Below are 22,560 nucleotides of genomic sequence, written 5' to 3' on the forward strand. Positions count from 1 at the left end.
TATTCTGAAAGATTTTGACAAAAGGCTTTTTAGCCCTTAATTATGTCTACAGACGGCACCATGAGAAAGAGATGAGCTATAGTCAGCTGTTTAGTATTTCTTGCACTGTGCTACCATTTTGTACAAATGTCTCTCTTGAAGGTAGAAAATCCGTTAATCGTGTAATGGAAACACAGCTGTGCAGTCACTAAAAAGATGGGATGCTGGCAAGTGCTTTAAACTCTTATAGTGCCTTATTTACATGTATTTATTTTTTTCTTGCAGCTTATTGTGTGAGAATTTTAGTGTTAGCTACATATTTCTAAAAAGATTTGACCATGGCTTTTGTGCAGTTTTTTAGCTGATATGGAATTTTGCAGATTTTTCTCCCTAGAAAGAAAATTGCAAGGGATTGCAAGAATCATATGAGTTAAAAGGAGAGATACATAAAACACGTTTCAGATTGCAAGAATGGATCTAGCAGTTGGTAACGTCAGAAATCATGCAACAGCTCAGGTTTCTTAAGGGCTCTCCCATTGCCCCAGCATTCTCTGAGCAGCGCAATAGCATTGCTGTTTCCAGGGGAAGCAGAGGCCTCAAAACATTAGTAAAGCTGCTAGCTCCCAAACACACAGGTTTCTTTCGGTGAGGCCAGTGCACATTTGTGACAAAACGCTTGATGCTCCATAAAGATCCCCATGTAACCTATCTAACCATGCAAGAAATCGCTATCTTAATTTCTTTACCAAACACAATGTCCCCACGGTAAGGGCGATTAGGAGTGCATTGACACAGTCACGCAATTGTAAGGCAACACAGGGTTATAACAAAGCAACCTATTAATAATGCCCTCAACATTAAAAACTATGTAAATCTATGTGCTTAATAATTTAACTGCGTTCCAACTTAGCAGTATAATGTACTATGCATAGAAATACAAAACAGATGATGTTTTCTAGAGCTTGATTCCATACTTGGAAAATATATTGATAAATCTTGTACTAACGTCACCTAACACAATGTGAAGCGTCAGTGTTTCAGACAAAGAAAAAGTTAGAGAAAATTATTACCATTAGGACATAACTATATTTTAAGAAAGAATCTGAGTGTTTTTATTTATATTATCATTATATTTGGAACCTCTTAATTTATAGCATAAGACAGATCTCATTAAAGTCAAAGGGCTTTGGTTCATAACATAAAACACTATTAAATTAGTTTACCTGTATGAAAAATGAAGAAAGGATAAATGAAAAATCCTACCTTTATTTTTTATCGCTGTCATAACTTCTCAGATGAGAGAGCTGTGACTGACTATGTTTAGGGGAATGTTGTAATTGTCAGCTTTTACAAAATATGAAATTGAATAAAATCTAATTTAAGCTAAAGGTAACCATATATACAATAACTATGTGATGTTAAGCTGCACTACATGCTGATGATGCAAGAATATGTTCATAGCCCAGGATTAGATTGATTTTTGATTGTTTTTTCTCTCTATGCATTCCACAGTTGTGTTGTTGAGAAGGGTGGCACCTGAACTGACAGCCTACATACTTAGAGGAACTTCTTGCACAAAACTAGATGTGCTTTTCAGAGGTGGGGGACAAGGTTGGGTGTTTGTATGGATGCAGACTTAAAAACTAGGGATAAATGCTAGCTACCCACAGTAAGGAGAAATGTTTCAGAGGTCACTCTTAAAACCTCTTGTGAGAAGATCAAGAGAAACGCAATAACAGATGCGTGCAAAGTAAAATTACATGATTTGCATAGTTATATCAACCAGCTTTTTGATTCTGCACGAGCTTACATTGCCCTACACAGTTTGACTCCACTGCATAGATGAAGACATAGGAGAGTCTCATTTATGATTCAGGGCACCTTTCAAAGAAACTACAGCATGTGTCTCAGTTTGGAATTCCATTATATATTTCTCCATATGCCAATGAGATTTTGGCGTATAGGTTTTAATTCCAATTGGTATATGCTAGCTAACTGCTGGCATCTGCTACTGTGCTGTAAAGAGTAAACTGTAACCTTAACAATTAAAGAACTGTATTAATATTTAAAGAAAATGTTTAATGTTTAAACAGACTATAAAAACTTTAATGAAGTGATTTGGAAACTAGTTTGCATATGGTATTATGCTCCTTAGCCTACCAGCATAAAAAATGACATAATTTTTCAACAAGATGGGCTTCTCTGTAGAAATACTGCTTTCACTACAGTTCTGGGCATCTTCAGGGTATGAATTACATTTGAGCATGTGTATTTTCCAGTTCATGTGCTTAAGCAAAATGAAGGGAAGTTGTTTTCCTTTGTTTTTCAAGAGAAGAACACTTTTTCATAGGTCCAAAATACTATTTTTATTCACAGGGGGACATGTGTATAAGATATTAGAACATAGTATTCTTTACAAAATGCTGATGACAGAGACACATGCTTGATGGGGAACTACTGATGCCAGAGTAAATCTGCACATTCTCAGTTAAGCAATCACTAAAGCAGGGATGCAAAACCAAGGGGAAAATGGAGATTAAAGAATGAAGCATAGAACGGAATATTCTGATGAGATTTTTGTATGTGGATACCCAATATTTTCAGTATTATGGATAGGATAGCAACTAATTTATGATATAAATCATAAATTATGCAGCTAATTACTGATATATCATAGTTATAAACTCTACTGTTATCAGTTTACTTGTAGCAACGGTTCCTAGCTGTTAACTGTCCATCAAGTAGCTCCCAGCCAAAAGAGAGGAAACAATTACAGCATTTCCACATAAATTTAAGGGGAGCTGCATGTAAAGAGACTGCAGGTTAACATTCTTTTAGCATGGTTAAGTAATCAGGAACATCAGTCAGATAATGAAGGATTTTAAGAAATTCAAATTGAAACTCGTGGTAGTATAATTCCTTTTGCAAGAAATCAAGATTTGCTTGTGTTGTTATGATCCTTCTTGTTAAACCCATACAGTAGGCAGATTTAACATTATTTCTAGCATTATACTATTCTACGGGGTTCCATAGGATCTTATGGTACATCTGGTCAAACAATGCATCTGGCACATTTCCAATCGTCAGCTTTTTCTGCTAAACACAGAAAATAGCTGTGTGGAGAACTGGAATTCATTGTTCACTTGCTGTCAATTGCAATCCGTTTTCAAGGTAATAATTACAAGCGCTACGCATGGGCTGCATATTCAATTAGAGATAAGAAGGCAATTTATAAACGAGGGCAGCCTGTTGGTAACAGGCCCGGTGGCTCTGCAGAGGTGCGTTGAGTTAGCGAGCTATGACGGTCCAGCTCGGGAACACAGGGCTCAGCAGCACCCTGGGAGGCAGCTGGAGCTTGTTAGCGCCTCGGGAGGGAAATGGGGGGGTTATAAGGGAAAGTGCAGGGCAAGGAAGGGGTTGCTTCTCTTCAGGGTACTGTGGCTAGAGCTCTAATGATAGCTCATATCTAGAGATGTGGGCTTTTGGAATTTTAGGAGGGTCTAAACCTGTGACTTCTGTTGTTTTCAGCATAAATTAGATGCCTCAAAGTTAGCAGAAATTTCTGCCTACAATTTTAGGTATCTGCTCTTAACAGCCATATGCTAAATGCAGCATACGCCATTCTACTTTTTTTAACTCTGTGCTTACAACCTTTTTCTTCTCTCAGAAAGAAAAAGAACAGGGACATTTCTACGTCCTCCCTGATCATTTTGAACAGCTGCAAAATGAAGGGTTTGCTGTAGGCCTTGTCTCAAAACAAAACCCACCAAAAAACCCTGCGTAAAATACAAGAAAACAAGAGCAAGGTTGTTTTCCCCCCGATTTAATTCCTTTCCAGAGTGTTTACGTTAAGCAAAACTGGCTAAAACAAGGACAAAAGTATCCTAATCTTATTCCAATACAAGTAAATCTTCTCAAATGCTATTTTATTTTCTTATTCTTGTTACCAGAAGTAGTTGCTTCTCCAGACCTTTCTACTGACCACTGTAAGTTGATCACTTGGACTCTTTCCTGAGCAGCACTGCCTGAAGCCCAAGTCTATAGCTTTTGAGTCTGAACTTGCAGGGGTTCAAGGAGGTTGGAAGTCAGGGGGTTTTTTGTTCAGCTGCAGAAAGGAACCATGACACAGAAGGAGATAGTGCCCATCGGAGCTAACTTTTATGCTCAGTCTCCACTTAAATGCAAGAAAGTACTTCATGAATGCAACCCGTTTAATTCTAACTAGGAATTGGGACTTTATTGGATCCTTTAGGCAAGGACCTCTTGTATACTTTTTTGAAGAGTGCCAGACCTGAGTGCCATGTATTAGTTAAAAAGAATTTCCAGTGTACCCTCAGACTGAGTATTAGCCATCAAATACATTACCTTATGTCAGGAAGTCAATGGTGCTATATACCTCTGAAGAGAATGGAAAAATATTCTAGTACAAAATTTTCCTGCAGGAACTGTGATTGTGGTGTGCTGAAGAACAGATTCCTCCTGCACATATTGCAAAGACTGATTAGAATCTGGTGGTTTCTTGAAAGATTACTTTCTTTTTGCTCAGTCTTTCTGCCAGCCATTTATGTGGAAACACCTGATCTCTTGCAGTGCCTTAAAGGTCATTTTTTCCTAAGTAGAATTCCTGAACAAATCACAATGACAGTTGCCAATTAGGCTGCTCATTTCAAAATGATGAGAATTATGTTTTGTGGTGGTGGCTGCTTTGCTAATTATCAATAATATTTTGCTGGAAGTAGGGTTTTCCTCAGTCTAGAAAAACTCTTGAATTTTTTAAAAGTCTCTTGACTGTATTGTAAGAGCCATTATATCCTGACATCTGCGTGGCCTTTGCTTCCTAGAAATGTAAACCAGTTACCTATAAACAATCCAATGTCTGATAACAGAAAATAGTAGGCATTAACTAGAGATAAATTAATATAGGTTGTATGGTTTAAGAAGTAAGCACAGCTCTAATTGTTTGGTCTCTTAAACACTCATACAAATAGCAGGACCAAAGCCACAGGTGACACATGTCTTGTGTGACCGTAGAGGGTTTAAGATAGGGCCACTAAACCCATTTCTGATTGTGCTGTTGCTCTCTATGATTTTAGGGGGCTGCTTCTCCCAAATACAATATGAATGCTAGGTATCTGGAGCGGCAACGCTCGCAAACAGCGGATTGATGCAGTTCTGGCAGTAGTAGTACGTAGCCATCTCTGCTCAGTTGCTCCCCTTCTCTCACAGAAAGATAAAAACAGTAGCTGCGGTTCCTGGCATGTGCTTTTAACAACAAATTTGGGAGAAAGCGTTCTGCTACTGGAGCGGAATTTGCAGCGCGTTATTTCTTTCTTACAAAAAGAGAGCTGATGGAAGCGTTCTGTCAGATAGTCAGTGTTATCATGTACCTGGAGAAAGGAAATCTGTTCTTTCGATTCTTAGTGTAGGTCTGCTTGTAATTTGTTTATAAGATAGGCCAGCAGAAAAGCAGTAGAATGACCAGATCACAGTGATGGTGCTTTATTTGGATATAGTGAGCTAAAAACTGACTTCAGCCACCCTTTTGCCTTTAGTCCTACAATGCTATTTTTACTAAACATTGCCTGATTGCTGTTCAGGAACCACTTCTTTAATTAATTGATATCTCCGCCCCCCCCCCCCCCCCCGTAGATTTGGACATGTCCATTGCCACACTTTTTAAAGTAATACTCTCCTGTTCCAATCTGCTTCAGAAATGAGTCTATAATTATGGATGGAACAGCATCAAGTCTAAAGTCCATATTGAGGCTATTCAATGACCAGGGTCAAGTGACTAAATGCTATAATTCACAGTTTTTGAGGAGTTACAAATGTTTCATGTCTGTTTTGTCAGCCTGTTTCAATTAATATAATTAATTAGCATTATATTAATATGCTTATGAACACAATGCTTTTACACCAAACTCAATTTATGGTTCAGCAATCAGCTCATTGATCCCTAATCTATTTCCTTGTTGGAAAATGTGTATCATAAATGACCTAAGCAAGTTTTGAAAACTTAATGTATTTTCAAGGGGTTTCCAGGAGATATCAGCTGCTCCTCTGCAAAGTGATGACTTTTAATAATCAGAGATAACCATGTCTGCTTTATAGTGTGGAAATTAAAATTTGAAGCAATCAGTACTATGTCCATCTGTGAGCAAAGCCCAAAGCCCAGTCCAAAATTTCAGTCCTTCAATGTCAGTTAATTTGCTTAGGCAGTCCTAGTAAGACTACATGCTTTGGTAAAGTTACTCGGAAGTTATGCAGTACTGACTTCTCTTGTTTTACCTTTACCCTATTCTCAAGCTTGTATAAAACCTTGGAGGCGAAGGGCTGCTGAAATCTTAATGTGGCATTTTTTGCATACTGCACACCCAGTGCAGCTGAACAGTTGGACCAGAAGCTTTTGTCTATAAGGCAGGTGTTCCCTAATGGGTTTGCTGTCAGGATCAGCAAAAAATGTGAGTAACTTTAACTAGTAATGTGGTTACAAAGGCTATTACACCTAATTTGAGAAAGCAACCTTCATGAGCTTGTTTGACACAACAATTTCAGAGGTGACTATGTAAACGAGGGTTAGACTGGTGGAATGAATGGAGACAGGCAGGGCAGTGTGTGACGTATCCCCTTGCTGGCTGGACATGCTTTCCTGTGCCTTCTAGTAATTCTCTGGCTCTATTTCCAGAGGAGATACATTTCAGAATTCCTTTTCCAGAATTTATAACTTGCTGGCACTGTATTTTGTCTGAAAGCAGAAGTCTCCACACCCTCACACACATAACCAAAGAGAGGTATCGCCCTGTTCCCTGGTCTCTTCATTATGGCTTTTCCCTGGAGTTAAAGAAACGTAACCAGGAAATGATATGACGGATAACATTTATAACCATTAGAGAAAGTGAGAATCTTCTCTTAATACTCCATCACGAGGAAACTGTGCTGGTGTTAGCTTGGCATTTGAGTGAAACTGATAGAGGGCGGAGAGAAAAAAATAGTGAGGAATGTCGTCTTTTCCAGTATTGTCCATGCATCTCTTGCTAGACCTGACCTGTAGGGACTCACTGTCTGTCCACTTTCAACAAACCAGAAATTTCTATTTATCTAGCAACACCCTGCCCAGCCACTGACTTACCTGTAGCTGAACAAATCGACCTAACCCAACTATACATCTGAAGAACCTAATGTAAAATCGGAACTAAAATGTCCCAAGATTTAGAAGTAACTGTTGTTTGCCTGCAGCATAATGTGAGGTTATACTAGCAGCTGTAAATAATTCTAGAGAAAGCTTCACAGAATCAAATAGCTTTCGATCAGGTTCTAGCAGTTTCATCTTCTCCTTTACTAAAGATATATTGGATAAATTAGAGTTTAAGTATATGAAACTGAGGAGCACTCTGTTTGACCTAACGTTGTTGCCACAGATGGCAGTGTCAATTTTAATGTTAAAATCACTATGCCCATAGTTGGGTCAATGATGATAACTTAAAAATATTGCCATAAAACATCATTCATGTTAATAACAAACAATCAAAACACATAGAATATATATAAATACTTAGTGAGAATTGGGATAATTGATTGAATGAAAGCTCTCTAAAGACTGCATTTTCACTAAATCTTTGTTATCTTTTCTTATGACAGTGTTAAAATAATCCATTGTTTGTGACGAGATTTGTGTTAGTTTATACTTTCAGATTCTGTAAGTTTCAGATGCTTTAAATCTAATATTTCTCTTTCATGGAACGTTAAATGATGATTGACTGGATAATAAAGGATACATGGGGACTAATAATTACATGGCATCTTTTAACAGGCATTCTTAATAGAAGTTCTTAAATTCTCATTTAAGAACTGTAGATAGGTTTTCATTTTATATCAGTATCTGAAGAAAATCATACTGGTCTTTTTCTTATGCATTCTTTTAGAGCAAATGATGAGGTATTGTGAGAAATGCAGAACTTCGCATCATGGTCAGAAACACCACCTCTATCATTGTGTACTGAATTTTACCATCAAGCTATGAAATTTTAACAGCTAATAAAAAATGTAAAGAAAATTATGCAAAGTAGTAGAGACAAAGCATTTATTTAAAAATGGCTAACAAAATTTCACAATCTGATTTATGGTTTTAAATCTAATTTCCATGTTTTTGCTTAGCTTTAGCCTTAACTCACAGTTTTGTCAGTGTGCATTACAGTTCATGAGTCCTTATTGAAAGATCTGTCATATTGTAACGAAAGAGAGACTGCCTTGGAATAATTCTATAAATGAACTGCAAAGCCCTTGATTTTGGCCAGTAATGAATAATAAGAATGACTTAGATTGGGAGCAAAGCCATCTGTCTGAGCAACAATATTAATTTAAAATGCACTGAAGTCATATACGATCATGAAAATGCCAAGTGTGTGGCTTAGTAAATGTGCTTGAAGAGAATTCTTGCGGGGAGAGGAAGAAAGAGGCAGTGCAGGTCTCATTGAGGCAGCTGCATATTGGAAGGGTAATCTTTGGATTAAAAAATAAATTAGAAGAATTCAAAGGAATTTAACAACAATTTTTGAACCATATCGTAAGGGAGGCTGAGGATTAAGAGCTTATAGGGGAAGAGAAAAACAGAATAGAAGGGGTGCATAAAACTCATAGCTCCATAGAGAAACACATAATCTCTTTCCTTGTGTTCAAAGGTAGATTCCGTTTATTTTCACTATTCTGTTTTGCACTGTTGAATGGGATGGAATGAAAGAGTAAACATAAAGAAAAACGGTATGCGTTTAAACTAAATGTTAGTTAATTCTGTAGTTGAAAATGTTCATATGTAATTAAAAATACCACGGCCTTTCTTTTTCTCTTTCTCTCTCTAAGGCTATGCATCACTAAATCGTGCAGATGAATCCCTCAAAAAGCCTTGTATTCAAATTGTAACAGTTATATGCAAGGGTGGTAGTGGCATATGCAATTCAGTAGTTCTGCAAAATAGAAACAATTCTATAGGAGATTTTTTTCCCTTACAATACAGTTATCAGAGAAAGGTTGTCTTCTCTGCTGGAATACTTTTCCAAAGCATCAGCCTCTGCTGGTACGAAGAAATGCAATCGAGCAGACTTATTCTGTTCAATAGCTAACACATTATTCTGGAAATACTGACCAGAACCATTTTTGTGATTTAAAATCTGAGAGGCTGACAGTTGAACTTATACAGTGGACAGTATTTTTTCTATCAAACTGTTTTTGATAGAAAATTGGATTTTTGATTAAATTGACATCTGCAAGAGGCAATGAAATTTTCTATGTAAAATTTCCAATGCTTAAAACAGAGGAATTGCTGAAAAAGGTACCCGATTGCATAATAAGAATTATAGTCTTGGACGCTATGTTTCCATTTTGTTCTAGGAGATAGATTTTCTACAACCTGCGGTTCTTTGGGCATATGAGTCAACATTAAAAGGGAAGAAAACTGGATTGAGGTAGCAGCAAGGTAGTCTAAAATTACTCCTTGTGCTGAAAAGTATTTTGAATATCGTAATGCCATATATCTAGTACTGAGAACAGCCCCAAGTTTTAAAAAATTATTACAATTGCACTAGTCACCTGTTAAAAAACAGATGACCAAATTTCTGTTGTCTCTAAACTTTAAATAAAACAATGGAAAAAAATCACTATCTTTCTAATGTCAGATTTTTAATGAGGCAGAAATGGCATGATGTCACTGCTCAAGTCTGTGGCCCAGACTGCAGTTTATACAGTCCCATTGCAAAAATACACATGGATCCAATCTCTCAGACCACTTCTCTCTCATTTACCAGAGCTCTTTGATTTCCTTAACTTTGTAGCACTTTCGTATGCAAGCTAATGTAAACTATTATCTCCTTACCCTTCATCTCCTCAACTGACATTTCAGTTTTCTTGGGAAGAACAGATTCTTATATTTTTTGCTTATCCAGAGAATCGTTACTGTTTTCCTGGCAAAATCTCCAGTCCTTCCCCTAATGAAGCCTCTTCCTTGGCATTAGTGAAATCCCGTGCAGCTATATTCCAGTACCTCTGTCTATTCCTTACACCAGTTGAAGACACAAAGTCAGTTATTTCCATGTCCTACCTGTTTAGTTCTCGTTTTGGAATCTGGTGACAGATTGTTGTAGGTATAATGGGCCTGTGTGACTCCACAGAAAAGGACTGCAACAATACCTGAAATTCAAAGAAAAACCAGAGTCAGCTGCTTCTCTTTTCTTAGGTTTGTCAAAGGGCTGCATAAAAAAATTAGACTGTTAACAGCACTTTAAAACAAAAGAACTTTAAGGTATGTTTTATAAGAGCCTCTTTCAAACAGAATTTTTTTTCATGACGTTCTTGAATCTTCTGCTTGGTCCATTATGTGTTCACAGCATTTCCACTGTTGCGTATTTGTCCCAGAAGTGTAGAAATGTTTTTGAATTAATATATGGTAACATCTGACCATAATCTATCTGATAGGCAAGACTAACATAATTGTCATATGAAGGACTTCAGACTATTTGAAAATTTTGGCAGAGACTGAATAGGAAAGGGAAAAATAATTTTATTATATTTAAATGGTTTGAGAGTGCTTGGTACTGAATTACCGCAACAGGGGAAAGTCATTTCAATCTGTGCCTGATTGTTAGCCTTATCATAATTAGTGTGTAACAATGCGCAAGATGGGCAGCAACTTATTGCCTAAAAATGATGCTCTGGCAGGTGCAAGCTGCATTGCTCAGAATGAGCAGGTCAGTGACGGTGGCTGTGTGGCAGTAGTTATACTTTTCAGCCTGTGTAAGGTCTTGAGGAGCAGGGCAGCAGGTTTGTCAGGAATAATAAAAGATTTGTATTATAGTGATATTTCTTGGTTTTGAATACTTCCTCTCTGGCCCTGGTCCTAACTCACTAGAATCATTAACGACACTGCAATGCAGTATTATAATTAAAGTTGCTGATAAGATTGTAACTGCGATTTCCTGTCAGCTCTGGACACAGATAAGGCAGAAGGACCCACACAGGGAGAAAATAGAAAACCAAAAATAAGTGTCCAGCAGTAACCATATGTAAATGCCCATGGAGGAAGTAAGCTCTGTGCTTTTCTTAAACTTGGGGCATGTCTACATAGATAATTATTTACGCAACAGCTAAGGGCTTGTTCATGTCCGTTCCAATCACCGTTCCCCTGAAAACCTCCGCACACGTTTCCTCAAGCATGTGGATCACACAAGTTCTGCTTGGTTTCTAGATGCAGCCCACAGGAGCAGCAGCGGCTTTTGGACAAGGCCAGCCCGCAGCGTGATCGCTGCAGGCCTGTGATTGCCGGGGCTCGCGTGCGGGCGGTTTGCCACCAGCTACCCCGCAGAGCTTTAGTTCTTGTGCCTTTCAGCTCTTCTACCCATGGCCTCTTGTCTAAGGGCGACAGCGTGCTCCGATTAGCGCTTTCGTTCTGCTTCCTCATGGGCTGCTCTGCAAATTGTTAGGTAATTTTGAGCTCATAGGCTGCTGACATACTGAAGTAACACTGATGAATCCAAGGAAACACGTTGAGGCAACAGAGCGAGCAAAAAGATACCTGTCCAGGTTTATGCAACGTCCATCCTTGCAATGTGACTGTGTGGCAGCTTTCTAGGCATTTATTAGGTTAAACTAGCATGAACTGAAATATATAAACCAGTTCTACTGGAAGCAAAATAATCTCAGTCTGTGCCTTTGGTCCTGGACTTGAAACTTGGATCAGGCTTCCTCCAGGATGGTGGCTGTCCTGCATTCACAAAGGCTGGCAGGAGGCTCAGTAAGGGGGCAGAATCTGCGGTGCTGCAGGCTTTAGCACAGCAAACCCAATATAAGACAATCTCCTACTTCAAAAGGATTTATAGGAGCAGGACAGGCTTCGCACAGTCGCAGGAAAAAATGGATGGTAATGTACCGAGCAAGTGTCAGGTGAAAGTGCTGGTGCTTCGATACGTTCTTTAACAGGCTTATCCAAACCTCTAAATGTTTGAATTTTAGCAGCAAGAGGGCCCTGGAGGTAGATGAAATATCCCCCTCCCCTAAAGCAAGGTATAGATGAGGAAAAATGGGAAAGTAAAAATTTAGACAATGCTGAAACTATTTCATTTGGAGGATTGTGCACATGTGGGAACAGCACATTGCCACATACCAGTTAAAGTAATTATTAACTTACCATGTCTTTCTCAAGTTTCTGACTCTCTTTGGGTTGCTAGCCATGAAAATATTGTCCAACAAAATCCAACTTTCTTTACTTTCAAGCCTCTCTTGTTTCTGGGTAGAACTAAGGCTTGGCTTTATTATTGCTTTGATGGAAGAAAAAAGTATGGAGTAAAAAATTCTGGATGAATTTGACACAAGGGATAACTGGTATCAGAAAGAAAATGAGAAAGCAAATCTTTTTTTTCCCCACAAACCACTGTGGATTTTGCTTCTGGGTTCTCTTTATATTGTAAATTTACCTGTACTACTTCTACAGAACACAGACTCTGTAGCCAAGAGAAATTGCACTGAGCTTTAGCTGTGGTGCCTTTGTTTTTTAATGTTTACTTTTTTATGTCTGTTTTAATATATATATCTTTCTAACTACACTAAGACTTTTATTTTTAGTAAATAAAAGTACTAGTGTGATTGTCACTGCTTAAATACGTTCCAGGAAGCTCATCCTTTTCTGAGGTCTAATTGTTCTCTTAAATGAGTAAGTCTTTTTTTTCAGTAACTGCATTTGATTGTGCAGCACTGATCAGGGGAGTTTAAAAATTCTCAAGGCATTAATAATATGCAATGGGGTTAAAAAATATAGCTAATCAGTAATGTTTCTAAGTATCACTAGCTCCAGGCTCAGTAATAGAAACGGAGATAAGAGTTTCTGATTCACTTTCTTCTACATGAATCATCATCATGCCAAGTCTTGCATTTTTAAAATTGATTATTAAATTCAACTATGATTATAAAATGTTTTTTGACTGCTAAGAAACTGTTAATTATGGGTAGTGAGAGAACTGAGAGAGTGACATGAGTAATAAAATGGCCTAAATCTGATTTTACAATAGGAATAAATGATCTGAACCATGCAATTATGCAGATATCCTGTTTCCAGGGAAGACTGGGGGAATGCAGTGGAATATTTCAATCGCTACAATTGAAGGCATAATATGTACCAGCCATGCATCTCACAATGAATGCTTAATTAATAAGCCTGAAGAAAATTGTTTGTAATGCATTTCCGTAAAAATGTTTATTTAAGTGTAATGACCAGTTATATGTTAATGTAACTACAAAGGAAACAGACGTACCTAAAGAGGGAAACACAGAACTTTTTAGTTAGAAGGAAAAAGCAATCTGGATTTCTTTGTAAGACTATGAAAGCCAGATTTTGAAGTTAGCAGGATAGCAAAATACTGTGTGAATTTATGTGTATGGCACATAAATTAGGTTGTCAAATTTTTCAGGCTTTCTTTCACAGAAGCATGGGTAAGACCAAATATGATAATACTGGAAGTGTAAACGGAAAGTATTTATTAGATGCAGGGAGGCAGATAAAGTGAGATGGTCCTTTTACCAGCCCTTGGTGCTCGCTGCTTTATTTTCGAGGTGTTGGAGACTCAGCTTGCTTTTTCAATGCCGCTCATTGTTTCGTTTTTAAGTGGCAAATTTAGCAATTACTGAGATACTTAGTACTAGGATTGCTGAACAAAATGCTAACCTAAAGTAAACAGGGAATGTTTTGAGTTTAAATGGGTGATCCGTTGTTAAGTGCAATACAATGTCTATAAATAAAGTTACGGAAATTTTTCACTTAGTATGAAAAATGAGAAACCTCACAGTAAAATGTTCACAGTCACTAGTAAAGTTTCAGCTGCAGCTCAACCTCTTTGAAGAGGTTTTATTAGAAATAAAAGCCTACAATTTTATTTGATTTTTTTGGTCCTTATATAACAGAGAAATAGTGATAGCTTGTTAGCTGCTCATACAATTAGAGAACTTATTCTTGCATTAGTTTTACTGAATACTTGTAGTTGAAATCTTTGCTAGAACAAGAGCTAGGAACAGCAAAAGATAATATAGGATAAAGGAGTAACATATCTTTAAAAGTATTTTGCTGATGGTGTGAAGATTAACAGGATAGGGTGAGCATTAATTTATAAGTGTTAATCTAAAAATAATTCCTATATTGTCACTGAAAACCAAAATCTTTCTTTGGATCATTTCACAAATAGACAAAAGGAAAGGTACCCAGGCTTTTCAATATCTAGTGTTAAGAGAAAAACTGGAAAAAAAGTACATCTGTTGTCAGAGAAGGGCAGCATGTGTAGTGTGCTTTTAATGCAAACCTTGAAGTGAGTGGCCACAATTTAAACTTCAGAATTTGCTAATCTGAGACAATAAAGCTGATGTTATGGCTCCAGCTGTCAGGTCTTTTAGTGGTAAAAAAAGGAATTAAAAAAAACAACCCTCAAACCTGTACCTTCTGAGAGACAAGGGAGTGGATAAAATGCATCACTTCATTTGAAAAGATCTGTAGGTAAACTGACCAGTTTTCATCCCAACTTCGAAGCATTCCAGAGGTTCAGGGATGCTTCTAATGATGCACAATGTACTTGCAAATCCCACAGTACAACAAGCAGCAGGAACTGGTCTTTCATCAAAGGCAGTGGGGAAAAGAGAACAGTAAGCACTGGGTAATAGAAAAAAAATATTTAAATCGGATAACATTTACTTTGGAGTCATACTTACGCCAGAATATCTCCACAGCGCCTACTGGGCACATCCCAGGGCAGACTGAATGTGTGAGCGGCAGGAAACGAGGCACTGTCTTCTGCATCAAACTGTTGCAGCACTAAGGCTATAAAACCAGTAGCAACAACATCCCTATTCAGTCTCTTTTTACTGAAGGTAATTACTAATTATTTTTTTGATATTGAAGCAAAGATTCAAGGCTTCTTTCACCAGACCTGCACCAATGCAGGACCAAAGCTGGTGCTTTGTTCATGAAGCTTTCATCTCTGGAGTTGTCTGAGGCTGATTTTATGTTGAAGTGACAGAAAGCAATAAAAGACAGAGCTAAGGGAATTTTTTTAGGCCCTCGCCTGAGGAATGATCATTGGTATTGCACCTGGCTGCTTCAAGTGTACCTTTGTAACCCCAAATGAATTGCTGCATTCAAGTCACATTGGAACTCCTATGGTGAGACACACCTGGTTTTATTCTAGAAAACGTTAAGAGTGCTTACCCTGTTTATCCTGAACCTGTTCACTAGCAATAAAGTGACTCCACTATCCTCATTTTATGCAACTGATCATTGATTTCAGCCTAATGCCATACTAGAATATGTACTTTTCTCTGAAGATAAACACCTTTCTCTTCTTCCCTTACTATCTTAAAAGGCTATACCTACAGCTGAACCTAAGTTAGCCAGAGCCAAGCACTGACTCAAGCGTGTACATAGTCTGGTCAAGGGGTGCTCTTGAAAGGGCAAATGCGATAACTGAAACTGCACAGAGTACAGGAGCTAACTTAGCCATCAACGTATGTCTAGAGCATCCTCTAAAATACAGCATCCACCTGACATTCCCCATCTTAGAACACCACATAGATCACCCAGAGCCATCTCTGAAGTCCTACAAGCAAGTAGTGGATTGGAAATTTGTGGTAAACTTGCTCCGTTGTCACCTGTCTCTGCACAGCACTGCAAATGCCATCTTCTTATCTATGATGAGCCTGCTTTCCTAATTAGACCCAAATTTCATCCTTTTCTCCTAGGAGTGGCAGAACTACAGCTTAAGAAAGTTGCTGTTTCCTTTTGACCTAGAAGGCAAGCTATCTCTTCTCCCTGGTTACTGCGAGGGGTCTACCTACTTCTCTGTATTTGTTACTTATGAATAAAGGAAAGAAAACCACAAAATCGAGAATTTAAAGCCCATAATAACTTTCTGTTATGGAATAACATCAGCCCAGTGAACTAAAGCCAATCAGGTACCAACCTGCATTGTGCTCACAGTGCTCAGAACTGCAGACAGAAATGTTTTGATAGCTCTCTTTTGAGAATGATACAAGAAGAACTGATCACAACATTTAAAAAAAACAATGAGGTAGATGATGGATCCAAGACAAATTACAGCAAACAGATAGGAACAGTGAACAGCCACAAGAATAATTGGAGTTTGTCAGCAGTACTAAAGGAAATGGAAGTTGGTGACGTTTATTCTTGCTATGTCCTAAATGCAAAGGTAGCACAAAACTGTCCCAGCGAGAGGCCAGATCTTTGGACTTGTCCTGGGTACATCAGTCATAACAAGCTGCTTATTTATTTTTGGAGGCAAAGCTTTCTCACTAAGTAGACTGTTCTCTCCTATGAGCCCCTGAATAAGAAGGCAGGTGTGAGACATCACAAAATATTCAGATAAGAATTTCTGAGGGTGAGGAAGCAGGAGTAATTTATTATGACAAGCTATTTCCTTTATAATGATCAGAAAACAATCCTTTGGAACTGGGCTTTGAAAAACAGTAAAGGAGCAAAGATGATCCCCTCCGATGTTTTTTCCTTCAAGATCTATTGTGTTTCTTAGCTTCATAGCACAGATCTTTGGCATGTAAAATCAGAGGCAGTTGGCCGTAATTCTCATGCTTTATACTGATAAATTCATATGACTTTGAAGTATGCATTAATTGAATATATAAATGCAAATAAATTCACATACATATATTTGAGTGCATTTTTTGCAGGTAGATTAATCTCTTTTTATTTGAATATCTGCTTAGTTCAAACAGCTGTAGATAGAGAGGTTCGAACTGAGGTGAACATTAAATGCCTATGTACATCATGGAAAGTTTCACAGGCTAATGGCTGAGTGATCGGTTAAAAATTGGCAAATTTTGTTAATTATAAGGCAAGATAACAAGCAATAAATGCAAGATGTACTTTCCTCATCTATTTTGATGAGGAAATTAATTTAAATTATTTATGATTTTTTTTATAGCCTAAATATTCTGTAATGAAGTTTGAAAATGAAAGCAACTATAATAACACTGACCTTACGACAGTGCTCTGTTATTACAACTTTGCTCAGCAGTCAGGAATGATATACTTCAGGGCAAATCAGAAAGTGCACACAAATTAGATTCTACTGTATAAGAATCAATTTATCATGCATATGTCACAGTTTGATGATATAGCTATAAGATTAATAGCCATAACATTCATTTATAATTTACAGTAATCAGAGTAATCAGTATAACAATAATTGTGTAGTCATGCCAGATTTTCATTTTGATTTCCTGGTTTGATAACATCCATTTTTCAACCAGGGTCAGACCCATATATTGTTATATATCCTGGGATATCTTGAGGTAGAGGAATAAAATATTTTATAAAACATTGACCTATGGTACTCTCGATTCACATTTTATTTAAAAAATCTGTAAGTAAAACAAGTGAGCTCTATCACGTGCTACACCCACACGAAAAACAGTGTAGCCCATTATTTATAAATTATGACATACTTCAATATTAGACTTTAAAGACTCTTAGTGATTGAAGAACTAGGGTGGAAAGCATTACAAGAATAAAGTTATTTTGCAGTTACATTACTTAATAGCTACAGGGAAATTCTGATGTCTACTATTAATCCTTTGAAGTTCATTTAGAAGGAATGAATAGAAGAAACACGATATCCAAGGAAAATAAATATAGTCATAAATGTACTATAGATAGAGTTAATTTTTGAAGCACATCTACCAAAGTCAAAGATTTCAAACTAGGAATTTAATTCATTGAATGGAGTGGCCCAGCAGTGTCATTGCACGGTTACGATGCTCTCTTAATTCTAATGATTGCTTTTGGGGATAGACACACTTGACTGTAAAACCCGATGTTGTATGCATTAAGTAAGACAAAGGACCAAGCAAGTAAGCTGGAAAAGACTGGAAATGATAGGGCATGGATTAAGAGCTGAGTGCGTTCTGAAGGATGACTGGCTTTCCCCTGGGCTTCCTGTGCTTTCTGCAACAGGTGCTTCAGATAAAACATACCTGTGTGGGAGACTGCACAAAATAACTGCAGTTTACACAGATTTCCTTAGCATGGGTATGAGAAATCAGAGCCACCTCTGAAATCTATACCTCCAACAGAAGTATAAGTCAGCTGGAAATTTCTTAACCAATACAGTAATTCTCCTGCTGAACTGGAAGTTTAAAGTCATATTATGAAAGGAGGGGAGTTGCAGCTATTTCAGATGAGACTGAGGGAAGATGACAGCAACATCAAAACTGGCTATACCAGACAACTAAAAATACCTACTCTAAAGTGTAATGTTAGCACAGTACTAATAAAGTGAATGCATTTACAAAATACAGCTTTGAGCTTCTGAAGCTACAAGAAAGGTTCCATGAGTTTTTTCCATCCTAACAGCTTCTGACAAAAGCCTTCCACAGAAACTAAATGACAAAGGCTCAACAGATAGAACTTTCAAGATTAAACTTTGCCTCCTCACAACAGTGTGATTAAACAATTTCCACCTGAAACTCAGAACACACCCATGAAAAAATGGCCAGTGACAGACCTAAAAGGGCTTAATATGTTTTCCTTGGAATTTTTGTATTGGCAGAGCAATTATCTTTTATATGCCTATATCAATTCCTTTATATGAAAGTTAAATTTCCCAATAATTTTCTATTTTTTCTCTTAAATTGGAAGTTTGCTTCCACTCTTTTTCTCTGGCTCTCCCTCTGCCCATTTAAAATTCCTCTACCATGGCTACCTTACCATAGCAAAAACCATCTGTGATGTTCAACAATTAAGTCTTTTATTTCAGCTATATATTGCAAAAGAGAAATGAAACAAAACATTCTTCAGAGTGACTACCAGGAGAGACTATGTTGCCTGTCATCACATTTGCAGTGTGCAAAAAAGACATATGCCAATTACTTTTTGTCCGGACATACAGTCTTTTCCTATGCCCAAGAAATGTAAATTACCTTTGGTGCAGCACCTGAGGCTTTGAAAGATATTAGTTTTTTGCGTTACAAATCCACTTTTCGGGTATAATGTATAATTTGTCAACTGTGCGTTTGCTGAAACATAGCATCCTTGTTCTCAGCTAGGAATATGTATTAAAAGTTTTTCCTTGGAAGTCATTGGATTAGGAAATCATTACCTCCAGTAGGAGGCAAGTCATTAACAATCATCCTTCTTTGCTTCCATTTTTATGTAGTAATCATGTCACGTTTTTAAGAAACGCTAAGCATAAGGACATAAAATGGACTTTTATCCCAGCTGGAATCTGATTTTCTCCATGTGATGGAATACCACCCTTTCGTTCAGTTCATGTGCCCCTCTTTTTAGTAATTGGCCTGATGATTTTGACAAAAAATTGTATATTTAATAAGGCAAAGATGTGAGAAGATGCACATGTTAATACCCATTCTGAAATACTTTGATTGTGTAGCTAATAATAAAAAAATAACATTCTGGCTTCATAGAAGTCAGTAGAAATATAACTGTTGACTTCAAAAGACTTTGAATAATTTTGCAAACAAAACAGTGGGCTGCTTAACACTCTGTTAAGCAGTTTTCTTGCCCCTGATTTCAGAGGTGACAGCATCAAGAACATTAAAAAAATTGGGCTCTTACAAACTTATTCTTTCAAATCACTCGATACAATAGGTTGCTGTCTAGGTAAACTATAACCGTTTACGTTTTTTGCCTAAACTTCTATGGTCTTTTTATGTTGTAAAACACCATTCCCAAGTATGTACTTGACTATGATTGCACAATTTCTTTCTCAGTGTTAATGAAAAAACAATCAGATCAGACATCTTTCTACCTGTCACTGGACATGACTATACCTCTGCTGATGCAAAAGCTGTTTACCAAGGAACACTGAACAAGAGGAATTTTTTTTTTTTAATTTCAGGGGTGGCTGCAGCCCACTAGTAAAGCTGGGGATGTTCCTGTCCTCTGTTTAGTCGTTGATAGTTGGGAAAAAGGAGGAGGGACCAGCACGTGCAGTGCACACAGAGGAGCACACAGTCTCTGACAGTCACATGGCACTGTATATTTGCTTCCTCATACTTACCGTCATCTTTGGTCCTATAGCTAGGCAGAAAATAGTGGGATTAATAGTGGTTCTAAGAAGGATGGGACAACGTAAGGAAGGTAGGCAAGAAAGCCTGAAGACTTTAACCTGATCTAGTAAGTCTTTGTCTGTAAGAACTATTCAGTGTCTCTACACATTTATTCCTAAAGATGAAACCGTTTCCAATTATAGCAACTGGCTTTTAGAGGCTCTATATATGATGCCATGCCCAATATAAACATGCCATTTTCCCACATTCGAGGCATATTATAAAACCACTTTTATTCAATAAAACACAACGCTTACCTGTAAGACCAGCAGCTTCTGCTGATAAGAAGGCACTCCAGGATAGGAGGAAAAACAGACCAGTCTCCAACATAGGGAACTCACACAGCTTTGTAAATTTTGTCAAGTGCTAAAAGATTACTAAGGAAAAATAAAAAAACAAACTGTTTTGTAACCTAAAATTGCCCCCAACCTAATAAAGGATGAGAGAAAGAAAGCTCCCCCACCATAGTCATATTTACAAGTTGAATTCAGGAAAAACAGCACAGCTTCCAAATTGTCTCAAAGAAGGAGGGAAATCCAGCATAGGTTTTAAACAGGTGAATTCTACAAGTCTGCTATTCCAAGTACTTTTGCGGTTTTTGAACTAATGCCTAATTGGTCACATTTTATATTCTTTTCCCAGAAAAAGGAAAAAGAAAGTAATTTTGTCCAGTTTTGTAAATAAACTGGCATTTGTTTACACTTGCATCAATGCAAGAAAGATGATAATTGCTGCTCTTTCTACAGTAGTATTTTACACAAAGAACTGTAAAACACAAGAAAAAGTGCAGGACAACAGATATGCCTTTTATTTCTAGTTTAGGTAAGCTGACTGACTTGATTTGTAGTCTAGTGTTTTCTTTGTATTTTGTATAATTGCTGCTACTCTGTAGTTCATAAATAAGTTGTTGTAGTTCATAAATCCATGTTTTAACCTCAAAATACCTCAAAACACTTTCCTAAAAATATAATTATTTACAAATAGTAAAATAAAGACTAGAGTCTTGCATAATTTTAAAAAGAAGTTTGCATATTAAGTTCTTTGTGGATTCTGACAAGTTAAATTTCCTGTCAGTTTATAGTTTGACTGTTTCTTTGGAAAGTCTCCAATCAATAGTGAAAACATTCAGGCTCAAACTAAACCTGGTCAGTCTCAGAGAACACATATTTTTTCCAACATATGTAGATTTTCTCCCTGAAAACAAACCATAAAGGATATTAAAGCTGTGACAACAGCGTAAGAGGATCCCATGGCAAATGATCCAGCAAAGATCCCCAGGAAATTTCCCACTGACTGGAAGAAAGCAGCAGCATCAAATGCATTAGGATTCTCCTTAGGACTGTAAATGGATATAGAGCTGAAAAGAAAACAAAGGGATGGGGGAGAGGGAGAGAAAACAGATTAATGAATTCAATCACATTCTTATGATATTGGAATCAATAATTGAAAATGGACATTTTTAGGGTCTCAAAATGCAAAACAAGGCTTCTCTGGGCTGACAGCAGATGGGAGAGCAAAGCAGGTGGAGGCTCGGGGGGGAAATGTTTTATTTTCAAGGTATCATACTGGAAATCAATAGTCTACTGCCAGTCAGTAAACATTTTTATACTAGAAGTGCCATAAAGAATATTGTTTCCAGGCCAGCTAAACATTAAAAGGTGGTAGGTGTATAAGAAAACTGCAGGGAAGATAGATAACTTTGAATTATTTATTGGCCATATGTCTTCAGAGCTGTTATATATTCACAAATATTCTTGATAAAAAGTGCAGCTTTATGGCTGAGGCTCAAATGGGTGACACAAATCACAGTAGGTACCAAATCTGTAGCAGCAATCTCGTCATAAACCACCTCGTAGTTCCCTTCTTGGTGTAACCCTTCATAAATAGAGCTGAAAGCATATAAAGAGCTCAACAAGAGGAAACCTTGTGTACAGAATGAATGTTGTCCCACAGAAAGAAACTGCTGCAGTTGTCAAAGGTCATCTCCTGTTTCCCACCCTTGAGTACAGCCATCAAGAGTATTCTTGAATGGGAAATGATGCTGCCGAAGGGAAGGCTGTGTACTATCATTTTTGAGAGTTTCAGGGTTGTTATTTGCCAGTAGTCAGTTACTGCCCAGAACACTAGTAACACCAACTATGTATGCCTTTGTTCGTGTTGGAACATTAAATGGAACAGATATGAAATAGCCCTAAGCCTCCCAAACGCTAATTAAGCAACATTTTAGATCTTTGTGATTCTGTTGCTTTCAGTACTGTAGGTCTTTTATGTTCGTTGTCAAAGAAAATGTACTGAGCTTGGCACTGGATTCTAGAGAGCAGCTTGGATTGCTGGAAAATGATGGGTTTTTCAAGCATTAAAAATTTAGAATTTTTAAAAAGTTTTGAATATTTTAAGCTCTTGCATATTAAGAACATGATCCCTGCAGTCTGATGTCTCCCATCTGGAGATGAGGCTTAG

At 37.3% G+C, this 22,560-nt stretch overlaps 1 protein-coding gene across 1 annotated transcript in view; it reads right to left on the minus strand.

Moving 5' to 3' along the window:
- SLC9A9 (solute carrier family 9 member A9) overlaps positions 1-22,560 on the minus strand; it is a gene marked incomplete at its 3' end in the record, with an annotated part of 204,786 nt that overhangs the window by 102,589 nt on the left and 79,637 nt on the right. The window contains exons 7-9 of the mRNA XM_082003926.1: positions 21,322-21,457; positions 20,358-20,466; positions 10,070-10,158 (exon numbers count right to left, since the gene is read on the minus strand). Coding sequence (XP_081860052.1) covers positions 10,070-10,158; positions 20,358-20,466; positions 21,322-21,457 — 334 coding nt within the window. The remainder of the gene's footprint in view (positions 1-10,069; positions 10,159-20,357; positions 20,467-21,321; positions 21,458-22,560) is intronic.

The sequence above is a fragment of the Phaethon aethereus genome (assembly GCF_964289735.1).
Source record: "Phaethon aethereus genome assembly, chromosome: 9".
Taxonomy (NCBI): domain Eukaryota; kingdom Metazoa; phylum Chordata; class Aves; order Phaethontiformes; family Phaethontidae; genus Phaethon; species Phaethon aethereus.